The 15,093-nt window shown below is 41.6% G+C and overlaps 1 protein-coding gene and 1 pseudogene across 8 annotated transcripts in view; both read right to left on the reverse strand.

Annotated features, from left to right (window-relative positions):
- The window catches only part of IPPK (inositol-pentakisphosphate 2-kinase), a 1,128,404-nt gene that overhangs the window by 437,394 nt on the left and 675,917 nt on the right, over positions 1 to 15,093 (reverse strand). For all 8 annotated transcript variants that reach the window (XR_012235280.1, XR_012235279.1, XR_012235281.1 and 5 more), the window contains one exon: positions 2,438 to 2,540. Coding sequence is in view for 5 of the 8 variants with exons in the window: in XM_073592668.1 (XP_073448769.1) it covers positions 2,438 to 2,540 (103 nt within the window). In the remaining 3 variants the exon portion in view is untranslated. The remainder of the gene's footprint in view (positions 1 to 2,437; positions 2,541 to 15,093) is intronic.
- Positions 9,302 to 9,434, reverse strand: LOC141103989 (U2 spliceosomal RNA; annotated as a pseudogene).

Raw genomic sequence — 15,093 nt, forward strand, 5'->3', positions numbered from 1 at the left:
CAAGGGTGTAATCAGAACCACTGGTTCCTCATGCTTTGGTTAATGGTAATATGAGTTGGAGTTGATTATGCCCTATACTATTGCCGAATATGTTACACTGGTGCATATCTTTCAGTACTTCTCCTTCCTTAGGTTATGATGCTGTCTGAGGACAGAGGTGAACTGAGTTGTGGGCTGTGAGGGGAGGGTGGAAGGGTAGGGGGTGTTTTTTTACTTTTAGCCAGGAGACTATATTAGTACAGTTGTTATCTGTATTTTTCGACCATGTTGGTCATTGGAGTGACTTGATGTTTTGTCAAGGCCACTCTTCTGTACAGTATGTCTTTCGTAAAATTTAATAAAAATAATTTTCAAAAAAAAAAATATTGAATCCATGATGAAGATGCTAAGGGTTTTGAGGGGAAAGTTTGTTTGAATAACAGTCTTAAAGTGACTATTTTTGGTTTTACTTTTTGTAAATGCATTACTGTTTTATTTTGTTTATGATAGTCAGATACATTTACAAAGTTAGGAAACTAACTTCCGAGTCAGAATATGTGCTTGAGTAAAATATTTTGTTCCGAGACCTCAGTCTGGGTCCAGAAGGAATAAGGAACTAAAGGTGTTTATGTTTTATTAAACCCTGCTGCAATATTGAAGTTTGAGAAAAATGTTCAGTTAAATACATTGAATCTATATAATGAAAACTGTTGCTAGGAAACATTTTATTTCTGCATGCTTAATGGATTTATGTTTGAATTATTGAATAATATTATTTGTAACAACTCCAATGGGTAAGAAAGGTTTAATTCAATAGTTCAGGTGATTCTCTGGTTATTCATGTTGGATGGAGAGTATTCACCCCCTCCAGTCCCATTCACATGAAGAAGTGACCCCCCCTCCGCCTCATTCATGCCTCTATCCAGATGCCTGCTACTTGAAGAAATGACTACATCTTTTAGATGGAAATCTTTGTTGTTCTAATGCCACAGGAGGTCCTGGGATGAGTCCAAGCCATCATTTCAGTATGATCTTTCCTCCACTTTTTGAAGTTGAACGTTAAAGGGGGAATCCTGCTGGAAAAACGTTCCTTAGAATGATGCCTTGAGGGGGAGCCATGATGCCAACCCAAGGCCTGAGAGGTCAAGTGAACAACGTGAGAGAGAGATCAGAGGTGCCTGCACAAAGACCCAAGCCTAGCACAAATGCTTCAGTTCCAGTCTGTTTGTGGATATCAAATTCTGTCCTTACAAAGAGGCAAGTTTTTAGGGTGGAGAATTCCGATTGCATAGATGAGTACAGAATCATATCCTTGGAGGTATTTTTAAAGTTTAGGAAATAAGATTAAGGAGTGAAATAAATGTGGACTTTTCTTTTTGTATACTGGAAATTTTATTGGCATTTATAAGCCATGCAAGAGAGACTCTTTTTGTGTGCTTATATATTTTTGATGAGGGTTCATTTTCATTAACCTACAGACTGCCACGCCCCCTCACTCTTGGGTTTATGGATGGTCAGGCCCCACCCCCTTTATTTTTCATGGACAATTGCTATACAGCTGAGACCTTGATATCTAATTCTGGTGTGTTCATTGTTCTCTATTTTATACATGATTAAGATAATAACACATTTATGGGAAGAGTAATCCAGGTTGATGTTAAAGGACATATTAGGGCAACAGAGATTGTAGTCGTCACATGCGTGACAAAAGAGGTGGCTAGAAGAATATTGTAAAGAGCCCCTTTAATATATATTTATTGTTTTGGGTTATTACTCCTTTAAATATATTGTTGCTCTGAAGTTAGAAGTAAGAGAGATGTTTCTATAGAGAAGATGGAAGTCTAGTTTTAGTTTTGTATTAACCACAAAACTAACGTCTGGGTCAAAGTGATGCGATAGCCTGTGTAGTGTTATAAAAACTGTCTGAACATTGACAGGCGAGAAATGCTATGAATAACTGTATGTACATGGGGGAGGTGTTTATTTATGGTTTGGATTAGTATTATCCCATGGGTGGGTTATACCGTGAATGTATACTATAATAATGCAGTACCCAGACCAATAAATCGAACAGTGTCTAGATCTGATCTGTGTTGGGTCACTTTTATATATACACATTGTTCCCTGCGCAGAATCTGGGTGTGGTGGAATAGAGAAATGCCGACATAATAAGGTAAGGTAATGTAGACAATAATAAGATGATAGCTAGGACTAGAGTTATAGGATCCAGAAGTATCAGCCAGCCTAAGACTTCTAAATCACAATATGTTTTTTTTTTTCTACCATGTAATGTATGTATTGTACTCGTCCATTGGGAACTGGGATACTGGTCTCAGTTATGTCATGTACTATTTACATTAGATCTGTATATCGATGGTGTTCTTCTATCCCAATGTACTGCAAAATGTATGCCTTTTTCTTTAAAAGTTTAATAAAATTAGATTAAACATAAAGTTACCTTAGTAACTGCATACTCTATACTGCCATTGTCTTCCACAGACAGTTCCTTAAGCTTTTCAAAAAACGTTTCATCATAAGGTCCATCCAACAGTAGTGTGCTTCTGCAAAGAAATGCATAGTGTCAAAAGCATACAGCTGATTGTTTGACCTATGTCATCAAACTAGCTCCATACATATTCCACTATTCGTATGTCTGACAGTACGACTGTACCCAATTTCATGTACATTTTTGAACCACAGCGACCAATTGTTCTCCCAGAGGTTCAAAATACCTAATTCTCGATTTTCATCATGGCTGTCTTTTTTTTTTTTTTTTTTTTTTTTCTTAGGTTTTTTTTTTTTATGTTTACACATACTGAACCTGATAAAAAGTTGCAGCTATTCTTAAGACCCATATGTATTATGCCCTACCTCAAAACTTAAGACAAAATAATACAAATACACAGAAGGATTATGATCAACTCAAGGGTCTAACATTCTTGCATTTACTGTAACATTATTACATCTTCTATTGGAAAAGGATAAACCAAAATTGTACCAAGTAAAAGACACTTACTTTGTTAATTTCATGAAACTCAATAATCAAAACAGATTAAAAAAAAAAAAAAAAAAACACCACAATGCTGCAAGCAGGCGTTGAATAGTGATACTAGTTTGTCTTGCATAATATTTTAGGTCAAGAACAAGTATGCGGATTAGGATCCTACTTAAAGGGGTTGTAAACCTTCGTGTTTTGTCGTCACCTTAATGCATCATCCTATGCATTAAGGTGAAAAACCTTTTAGTGACCGGCCCCCTAGCCCCCCCGTTTTTTACTCACCTGAGCCCTGGAATTTCCCACAGTGGAGACGCGCTCTTCCTCTGCCCGGGGGTTCTCGGCTCTTGATTGGATAGATTGATAGCAGTGCAGCCATTGGCTCCCGCTTCTGTCAATCAAATCCAATGACGCAGCGCCGGGGCCGAGTCAGGCATTCTGTGCCTATGGACGCAAATCCTGGACTCGGAAGAGCGCCTGCAAGGTAACCCCCCAGGAGAGCGCTTCTCCTAGGTGGTTATACGATGTGGAGAGGAGCTACCAGCAACGCCGGGGGACCCTAGAAGAGGGTGATTGGGGCCACTCTGTGCAAAATGAACTGCACAGCAGGGGTAAGTATGACATGTTTGTTATTTAAAAAGAAAAAAAAAAAAGCTTTACAATCACTTTAACTGGCTTCTTTGCTTGTTCTAGGTCAGCAAATGTGTCCAAGAATCCAGAGATGGCCAGACAACTAGCATTTTCAGGAGACGCTTGACAACAATATACATATTTCTCTCAGCACAAGTTTTCTTTAACCACTTCTGGACCGCCCCACATACATTTACTGCAGCAGGGTGGCCCGGCTGCACAGTTATGTGATTAGGAATCTGTGGCGATCGGATTCAATTCAGAACTGATCAGTCATCAGGCCCAGGTCAATGATTTATGGCCTGGACCTGCTGATCGGTTCTGAAGAATGTGGCAGAGTGTCCTATGCCTGTGTAATGTAAACACAGGCAAAGAAAATTATGCAATCTCCTCTCCTGGAGCCCTTTTCGGTTACATCGTGAGAGGAGAGCATCAACAGTGAGTACACAAGCACTACACTGACACCAGATCACATAGGTACACATTTAACCCCCTGATTGCCCCCCCCCCCCCCCACAGTTAACCCTCTCACTCCCTGTCACAGTGTCACCAAGTACAGTGTACAGATTTTTTACTGATCACTGTATTGGTGTCACTTGTGATGCTAAATAGTGTTAGAGGCAGTCCCAGACATGTTCAGGGTACCTACCATATATTCCCTGATAAAGATTTAACCCCCCTATCGCCCCCCAGGTTAACCCTTTAACAGTGTCATTCGTAGAGTGTACAGATTTTTTTTCCAGATCACTGTTTTAGTATCACAGGTGACGCCATTTAGACAGCATCAGATTTTAACCCTTTGATTGCCAGTAACACTAACACACACACACACACTGTACACGCCTCCATTACTAGTGTAGTGTCTTAATGGATCAATATCTTTGATGTGATCAGAATTATACTAACATCCCCAATAGTATAGTGTTCTCAAAAACACAGCATTAGCGGGATTAGCCACGACACCTGCCAGCACCTGCATTTAGCCCCTTCGCTCTCCCCAAACAAGTGCAGAATCAGTAGATCACTGTCACTTCCTATACACAGTACACAAAATGGCAGCATTAGCAGAGTCAGGCCTGATCTCTGCTAGCACTAGCAGTTACAATTTTTTGTAGCAGTTCAAACAGTCCTCGACAACCAGGTGCTTTTTTTACCTGCGAGTCTCACTAGGTACCTGTAAATTTATTGGTCAACATGTCAAACGAAAGGTACACTAGTGAATAAGCCTACAGGATACTGAGCATGACAGATGAGAGTGATGGGGAGTCCTCACTGTCAGATTCAGGCTCAGTATTCCAACCTGTAGAGAGCAGTGGAACCCTAGATAGCTCTGGCGACGGAGTAGAGGTCCCTGCTAAGGTCAGGCATACACAACCCCGTTCCTCTGTTGCTGAAGTGCTCGTATGCAGCAGAGTGTCAGTACTAGTGCCGCTCTACCTTCTAGTGAACTGGTGATCACCAGTGGCCTAGTACACCCTGGTAGCAGAATAGGGAGCAGCGGCAAGATTCTTTGGGACTTGGTGTTACCCTTATTCGGAAAGGGGTACTATTTATACGTGGACAATTTTTATACAATATGTTTGGGGGTTCATTTTTTAGCAAAAAAAAAAAATTAATGTAAACAAGAAGAGTCAGAAAGAACGTGGTCTTCAAGTGGTTAGAAGAGGTAAGTGGTTAGAGTGGGTAATGTGTGGCATAAGCTTCTAATGTTGGGCATAAAATGCCAGGACAGTTCAAAACCACCCAAATGACCCCTGTTTGAAAAGTAGACACCCCAAGCTACTTGCTGAGAGGCATGTTGAGTCCATGGAATATTTTACATTTTGCCACAAGTTTTGGGAAAATGACAAAAATTGTATATTTTTTTACACAAAGTTGTCACTAAATGATATAATGCTCACACATGCCATGGGTATATGTGGAAATACATCCCAAAATACATTCTGCTGCTTCTCCTGAGTACAGGGATACCACATGTATGAGACTTTTTGGAAGCCTAGCCGCACACAGGACCCCAAAATCCAATTACCGCCTTCAGGCTTTCTAAGGGCGTAAATTGCTCATGTTACTTCCTTGCTACTTTTTTTTTTTTGAAAAGCCAGTGGCATGCAAAACGCACACCCAAAAACTTTCACCCGGTGCCAAAAAAAGTGCACACACATAAAGAGTGAAACACAAAAATGTGTGTTTACACTGAAGCTCCACTAGGGAAGGACCTTACCCTGATCCCCCAGGGCGTTAGGCTCCAGACAGGGACTGAGGTACTTCACTTGGGTCCATCAAGCCGAAACCAGATGGACCCCCGTTCTCTGGAAGGTCTGCTGAAACAGACCCACCCAAGTACTAGGTGGGACTCCCCCAAAGGGAGACCCCATGAGAGAGGGCGAACCAGGCCAAAGGGCCTATTATACACCCCCTCCCAAGACATTCAGAGTAGGCCCGAGGACCCACACCCTACTCATCACACAGTGACAAAAGTGTATACACCAATGCACTATCTGTGAGTATCATGGAAACTTAGATTCCCTTAGTACCCCTTCTCTACATATCTGACCGTATACTAATAGATGTTTCATTGTTTTAATGCAGCCTAAATTGCATCAGACTCCTGATGATTGGTTATAAGCCAAGAAACGCGTTGAGTTAATAACTATGGATGCACATATCAACCTACTGTATAACGTATTCCCTTTTGCAACTGTACAATTTGTGTTTGGAATTATGTCTGTTAATACACTGTTTATATATGCTCAATTGTGCCTTACGATGTTTCCATTCATGATTGTACTAGTTTCACGATCTACGCTATTAAACTGTTTTACTATCATTATCTTGCAAATCCTGTGTAGATACAACTATGTATATGACGTACCTTAGATATTACATCCTAGCACAAACCATCGAGCTTACACACTCACCAACAAGCCTCATGCAAAGTCCCTCTTCTATCCTCTTATTTATTCTGTACTAATTGGGATGGAGGCATGTTGGTGCATCCTTTTAAAATTGTGGGGACAGGTCACAACCCCATTTTAGTTATACCAATACTAGGGTGGCAGACACCCGCTTTATGTGACCTGACCATCCACCCACACAGCTCATACTATCTAACTTCAATTTTTTCTTCATTTACTATTTTACTCTACTTATTTTATTTTGTTGTTTCCCTTTAGTCAGAGATTTACTGATTCAATTCAGGGCTAAAGAATCTTTATATATTTTTTCGCTTTTTTGTTGTGTCCCTTTAGTCAGACAAATACTGATTCAATTCAGGGCTAAAGTTTTTTTGTTTTTTTATTATTTTTTTATTTTTATTTTTTATTAAAATTTTTTTTCATTTTTATTTGTATATTTACACTTTTTTGCATACTGAATAAACTCAGTGCAAAGAGTGTTTATTTTGTTACGTTTCTTGCTATACATTGATTCAATTCAAGGCAATGATTGTTTGTTTTTGCATACCAATCGTATATAACATATATTTTTTTTATATTTTCTTGTTTTTTTGTTGCTCCCCTCTAGGCAAACAATTTACTGATTTGATTCAGGGCTAAAGTTTTTAGACTTCACACTGTTGTGCATATTGATGTAATTCAGTGCAATGAGTGAGGGTTTATTTTGTTACTTCCTTTCCTATCTATTGATTTAATTCAAGGCAATGAATATTTATTTTGTTTTCCCTTTTCGTTTTCTTTTTTTCCTTTTCCTTTCTTTCTCCCTTTCATCTTTCTCTCCTTCAGCAACCTAGTGTTTCTCATCACAAGTTTACACATTCCATCACAACTCCTAACATGCAAGTTGGTACTGGTGTCGATCGGGTCATATCTCCGGGGTTGCGATGCGCCCAGTTTTTGACCCGTCACCCGTCCCATCAGTTGACGGGGGCGGGCCCTGACCTCAGCGCATCAGCGTCATGTTCACCACGCCCTGCATGCGGCGACTTTGGCTGCCGCACGGCGGGAGTTACTAGTGGGTTACCACCCCTGGGCCTGGACACTGCGGGGTTGGGAGGCTGCCGCAATTGGACATCGTGCCTTTGCGGCCCTCCCCCCTGTGACGTCATCACGCCCTCACATGACGTTGGCGTGAGCACGCCCCCGCAGCATTTAGCGGCGGCCTCTGGCCGCGTACTCCGATGTCTCGCCATGGTCATGGGGCTTTTGGCTTGGCCTGGCACTCACACTATACAGGTAACTATCCTGCACACACATACTTAGATATATGGACACGAGCACTGGTCTTTAAACTGTACACACACTCTATTTCACCTATACCTCCAACACTACCTATCCTTTCTTCTGGCTTCTTTCAACAGACACATACTTAGTCACTTTCTGGTGCTCAGTTTGTGGTAGTACCCTTCCCATTCACACACCCCGATTCACACCCTGGCTCAATATCACATATCATTTTTCACCTCTCTCCACAGCCTTTTCAGTGCCATTTAGCCTCGCTGTTTGCCCCCGCCTGGCGGTCTTTTGGGGAACTTTGGTCAACCTGGTGGCTGTGGCCGACGGGATTCCGGGGCCAGCTCTCTGCCTCAACCCCGGGGGAGACTTTGTAGACCCGGACCAATGCTGCATTCTAGTTTATTGTTCGCTATCGACCAATGCACTATCTGTGAGTATCATGGAAACTTACATTCCCTTAGTACCCCTTCTCTACATATCTGCCCGTATACTAATAGATGTTTCATTGTTTTAATGCAGCCTAAATTGCATCGGACTCCTGATGATTGGTTATAAGCCAAGAAACACGTTGAGTTAATAACTATGGATGCACATATCAACCTACTGTATAACGTATTCCCTTTTGCAACTGTACAATTTGTGTTTGGAATTATGTCTGTTAATACACTGTTTATATATGCTCAATTGTGCCTTACGATGTTTCCATTCATGATTGTACTAGTTTCACGATCTACGCTATTAAACTGTTTTACCATCATTATCTTGCAAATCCTGTGTAGATACAACTATGTATATGACGTACCTTAGATATTACATCCTAGCACAAACCATCGAGCTTACACACTCACCAACAAGCCTCATGCAAAGTCCCGCTTCTATCCTCTTATTTATAGTGTATACACATCAAACAAAGATACAGAAAAGTGGCAAACATGATAAATAAAAAGAAAATGGGGAGAAGGAAAGTGGGAGAGTGAAAAGTGACCATTGTGTAATACAATGGCCGGCCCTCTGGCCAGGAATAAAAATTTCCCCTGGTTCTAGCCAAAAGGCTCGGCCCTAGAGGCAGATGCGAAAAACGTGTTGTGGTGAAGTGACCATGGTGCCATAAATTAAGTGCTGAAACACTGACTGTACGGCACCCCTGAACTGCCACTTCAGGGGCACATTCACCACTGGCTTTTCGTGCTACCCTGACCCCCAACCCAGACCACAGCAGCCCCCACCCCAGGCAGAAAGGCATGAAGTTCTGGAAGCTTGATGAGAGCCCTTTACCATCAGGCTACACCGTCGTTCCATCCCTCCTACCTATTTAAATTCGGGAAATAGTAGCCGCTCCCCCGGTGGGAGAAAGGGGAGCAAGTGTTCTCTCCCGAAAAACTGTCCGGAGCTAGAGCTGCCCCAATCTAGGCCAGGGACCCAACCCTTCAGCCGGATTCAGTGGTTCTCCATCCCCATCAGAAGGCTTCCCTTTCGGCTATGAACCGCTCCAGGTCACCTTTACTCCAGCAGGTTTTGCATAGCAACCGCCATCCCATCTTCCCCTCGCCGTAGATCAGGGACGGAAGCCAGCACCTCCTCCTGGAAACTGATAAGAACAGATACTACATTTGATCTTAGCCAAAAGGCAGAGAAGCAAGGATTGGGAACATGTATGCAAATGCACCTCTATCTCGTCTATCCCTGGGCCATTTTCTCCTATTCGCCTTAGTCCCCATTTCCCTCTCAGCACACATAGCCAATTTCTAGCTGAAAACTGGCCACACGAAAACATACTAGTACACCACTTCTTCTCTGAAGGCAAATTCCTATTGCGTGAAAACCTCCCCTCTCTTTCGGAAGAGCCTTCCATACCCTGATGGACTTACACCTTACTCTCACACTACATTCACTCTTTAGATAGGAAATTCTCAGTTTCCAGACCACTGATGCCCTTTGAAACCCTATGCTCTAGGAACAGCCCCCAACGCCATCTCATTTCAACCATGCACTCTCTCCTATTTAATATATATAGAAAAAGGAAATTCCCCTGGATGGACTTTAACGGCACTTGCTAACAAATATTTGGGTAACAAGTATGTGTAGCAAAGTATGGAGAGTAAAAAGATTTTTTATTTTGACATAACATAGATTAAAAACATAGTGTATCATACATTCAATAGAGCATATTACAGGATCAATAGATTTTAGTATTGTTACCGAACAGTAAATTATACGAGGGTTCTTTTTCACACCCAACGCATTTCAGAATAAACAGTGTTTTTGTCCTTCTTCAGGGATGTAGCAGAAAAGAGCAATTCATCTAAAGTATTTAAAATGTAAAATAATGAGTGAATTCCCATGACATATATAAATATGGATGTATTTATCCAATATGTTTCGTTGAGTTACTTTAAAACTCCAAAATTGGAGTAGCATTGGGCATTGTTGCTGGTATAGTTGTTGTCATTGAAACATCATAGTTAGCATTGAATACAATTACTTGGTAGTAGTCCCATTTAATGGGGCATGGTATCTCACCTACCCCCGTCCCTCCCAGATGCGTGCAGACCAGAGCAATATACTGAGGCAAAAGGAGAGGGAACCCCTGAAAGTAAAACAATATAAAAGGGGTAAGTATTTGAAAACAGAAATTAGACATGGGTCTAAAAATTGGATGTACATAATGTCTCATAGAAGAAGTAGTGTTTGTTACTATATAGATATCATGTGTCCAAAATAGGTAGAATATATGTGGTACAAATATGATTAATTATGTATCTATGTCTTTAAAGTGAATGTACATCAACATGAAATTTATCAATAAAAGAAACGTAGTTGGCTTATATAGTTTTTTTCTCTAATTCTGGTTGTAATATATAGTTTGCGTGCGGCACTAGGGTATCGCAGAGTATTTACTATTACTAATGGTAGTATAGGTAAATGCATAGATATACATTTTAAAAAGTCGTGGATCTTATTATTATGTGGCATTAGAGGTGGCCCAAAAATATATTTACTAACGGTACTAGTGTCAGCGTGGAGGCCAGCGCAATAAAAAGACTATAGTTTGCTACCAAAGCTGTAACTTTAAAATATGTAAGAAAAAAGTACCATAGGTAGGAATTGTACATATAATATGAAAGATAAGTGCAGCGCAATAAAAATGTATACGTAAAATTATGATAGGATATCTATAAACGATTGATGGAAATAAAGTCTTTATTAACTCATAGATGGAATATACTCCCACTCTCGATCGAAACAGGACAAATAAAATCTTCTCAGATACTCTTGCAAATTCAATCTGTAGGAAATTGCGCTTACCAGAACTGTTGGACCTCTAAATTATAGGAGGTCATACGGGCCTGATAACCAGAAACATCAGCAGAAGGGCTTGGATCCCTTGGATACTTATCCTCATCCACCAATGGCTCTTACAGGCTGGAGACCGTGTAATTCTTAATACGGCGTTCAGATTTTCCTTAATCAGATCCTCTATGATCCCGTTTCTCTGATTTGATCCTTGAGAGTCTGCCAGCGTGTGTTCATCAGAGAGGAAATCAGGAGACAGCACATACCTCCCAACATTTTGATATCCCTAAATTACAACATCATACAACCAATGGTCAACTGATATGAATTTGTCAACCTAGACTCGATATTATCTAAATAAAAATATCTCTCATGAACCATGTTATACCAGGAGGTAAAAAATAATTGTAAATAAGCATCAATACAAAACATTGAAATAAGTTCATATCAACAATATAGTGGACTAATGTTTGCTTGGACAAGCGTAGTAGTTTTGACAGAATCAGATGCATACAATATTACAAGTTCTTTATAATTTTCCATACCTACAAACAGTACTATACATAAAAATGCGTGGTGACGTTATATACACATCTTTTTGGTATATGGCATACATGATCTGCAGAATCTGGGTACAGTCATGTGGCACACAACACCGATCATGTTGTTATATTTATTTTGTATAACGCTTATAGAATAATTGTTTGGGTCCTTGTGCAACTCTGCATATATGAGAATTTCATTAGGAATACAGATAGGTGTGTTGTATATTAACCACTTGCCGACCGCCTAACGCAGAAATACTGCGGCAGAATGGCACGGGCAGGCAAAATCACGTACCTGGTACGTGATTGCCTGCCGCGGTCGGGGGGTCCGATCGGACCCCCCCCGGAGCCCGAGGCGGTCGGCTTCTGACTGGGAGCGATCAGAGGTGAGGGGGAGACCATCCATTCATGGCCCCCCCCTCCCGATCGCTCCCAGCCAATGACAATCTTCCCCTGCCTCTGTATAGTACACAGAGGCAGGGGAAGTGATGTCATCTCTCCTCGGCTTGGAATTTTCCGTTCCGGCGCCGAGGAGAGAAGACATCCGAGTGATGGTAAAACACACATACAGTAGAACATGCCAGGCATACTTTACACCCCCCTTTACCCCCCCGATCACCCCCTAATCACCCCTGTCACACTGACACCAAGCAGTTTTGTTTTTTTTCCTGATTACTGCATTGGTGTCAGTTTGTGACAGTTAGTGTGGTAGGGCAGTTAGTGTTAGCCCCCTTTAGGTTTAGGATACCCCCCTAACCCCCCCAATAAAGTTTTAACCCCTTGATCACCCCCTGTCGCCAGTGTCACTAAGCGATCATTTTTCTGATCGCTGTATTAGTGTCACTGGTTACGCTAGTTAGGGAGGTAAATATTTAGGTTCGCCGTCAGCGTTTTATAGTGACAGGGACCCCCATATACTATCTAATAAATGTTTTAACCCCATGATTGCCCCCTAGTTAACCCTTTCACCAGTGATCACCGTATAACTGTTACGGGTGACGCTGGTTAGTTAGTTTATTTTTTATAGTGTCAGGGCTCCCGCCGTTTATTACCTAATAAAGGTTTAGCCCCCTGATCGCCCGGGGGTGATAAGCATCACCCCAGGCAGCGTTAGATTAGCGCCAGTACCGCTAACACCCACACATGCAGCATACGCCTCCCTTAGTGGTATAGTATCTGAACGGATCAGTATCTGATCCAATCAGATCTATACTAGCGTCCCCAGCAGTTTAGGGTTCCCAAAAACGCAGTGTTAGCGGGATCAGGCCAGATACCTGCTAGCACCTGCGTTTTGCCCCTCCGCCCAGCCCAGCCCACCCAAGTGCAGTATCGATCACTGACACTTACAAAACACTAAACGCATAACTGCAGCGTTCGCAGAGTCAGGCCTGATCCCTGCGATCGCTAACAGTTTTTTTGGTAGCGTTTTGGTGAACTGGCAAGCGCCAGTGGCCTAGTACACCCTGGTCGTAGTCAAACCAGCACTGCAGTAACACTTGGTGACGTGGCGAGTCCCATAAGTGCAGTTCAAGCTGGTGAGGTGGCAAGCACAAGTAGTGTCCTGCAGCCACCAAGAAGACGACAAACACAGGGCCGTCGTGCCCATAGTGCCCTTCCTGCTGCATTCGCCAATCCTAATTGGGAACCCACCGCTTCTGCAGCACCCATACTTCCCCCATTCACATCCCCAACCAAATGCAGTTGGCTGCATGAGAGGCATTTTTATGTCCTCCCGAGTACCCCTACCCGACGACCCCCCCCCCCCAAAAAGATGTTGTGTCTGCAGCAAGCGCGGATATAGGCATGACACCCACTATTATTGTCCCTCCTGTCCTGACAATCCTGGTCTTTGCATTGATGAATGTTTTGAACGCTACCATGCACTAGTTATGACTAGGCACACTTTCACAGGGTCTCCCAAGATGCCATCGCATTTTGAGAGACCCGAACCTGGAAACTGTTACAGTTATAAAAGTTACAAAAAAAAAGTGTAAAAAACAAAAAAAAATATATAAAATAAAAAAAACAAAAATAGTTGTCGTTTTTTTGTTCTCTCTCGCTCTATTCTCTTTCTATTGTTCTGCTCTTTTTTACTGTATTCTATTCTGCAATGTTTTATTATGTTTACTTTTCAGGTATGCAATTTTTTATACTTTACCTTTTACTGTGTTTTATTGTTAACCATTTTTTTGTTTTCAGGTATGCCATTCACGACCTTGAGTGGTTATACCAGAATGATGCCTGCAGGTTTAGGTATCATCTTGGTATCATTCTTTTCAGCCAAAGGTCGGCTTTCATGTAAAAGCAATCCTAGGGGCTAATTAGCCTCTAGACTGCTTTTACAAGCAGTGGGAGGGAATGTCCCCCCCCCCAACGTCTTCCATGTTTTTCTCTGGCTCTCCTGTCCCAACAGGGAACCTGAGAATGCAGCCGGTGATTCGGCCAGCTGACCATAGAGCCGATCAGAGACCAGAATGGCTCCAATCATCTCTATGGCCTAAGAAACCGGAAGCTACGAGCATTTCATGACTTAGATTTCGCTAGATGTAAACAGTGCCATTGGGAAATTGGGAAAGCATTTTATCACACCGATCTTGGTGTGGTCAGATGCTTTGAGGGCAGAGGAGAGATCTAGGGTCTAATAGACCACATTTTAAAAAAAAAAGAGTACCTGTCACTACCTATTGCTATCATAGGGGATATTTACATTCCCTGAGATAACAATAAAAATGATTAAAAAAAAATTAAAGGAACAGTTTAAAAATAAGATAAAAAAGCAAAAAAAAAAAAAGCACCCGTCCCCCCCTGCTCTCGCGCAAAAGCGAACGCAAGCGTTGGTCTGGCGTCAAATGTAAACAGCAATTGCACCATGCATGTGAGGTATCACCGCGAAGGTCTGTAAATCTAAAGTGGTAACCTGTAAAGGCTTTTAAAGGCTTTTAAAATGTATGTAGATTGTCGCCACTGCACGTTTTTGTGCAATTTTTTTTTTTCAAATATATATTTTATTATTTTCAAAGGAATAGGGCAAAGCCCGAAAAAATACATAACAGTAGGGGGGGGGGGTTGCCGCCTCCCGATATTGCCTCATATCCATACATAATACATCTTAAACATGTAAATGTTGTTCTAGGATATCATTATCAGTCTATACATAGTTCCCATAGTGCTACTTCTCAATATTTCAATTACTGTGAGTATGTAAATCGATCTGCAATTGAGAATTTCGTTTTCTGTCAATACAATAGAATACAGACTGAAATAATTCACTCGGAGAGCAGCAACCTGAGTATAACACAGAAAAATAGAAAAGTATATAGAGGAAAAAAAAAAGGAGAAAAGGGGGAGAAAGAGAGAAATGGGGAAGGGAGGGTTGGGGGGAAAGCAGGGGGGGGGGGGACTGGTCATTAGTGTATTATAGTGATGAACAGGTGTCATTCGGTTCCGCAAGCTTACTTCC

This window comes from Aquarana catesbeiana, linkage group LG07, assembly GCF_042186555.1.
Source record: "Aquarana catesbeiana isolate 2022-GZ linkage group LG07, ASM4218655v1, whole genome shotgun sequence".
Classification (NCBI taxonomy): domain Eukaryota; kingdom Metazoa; phylum Chordata; class Amphibia; order Anura; family Ranidae; genus Aquarana; species Aquarana catesbeiana.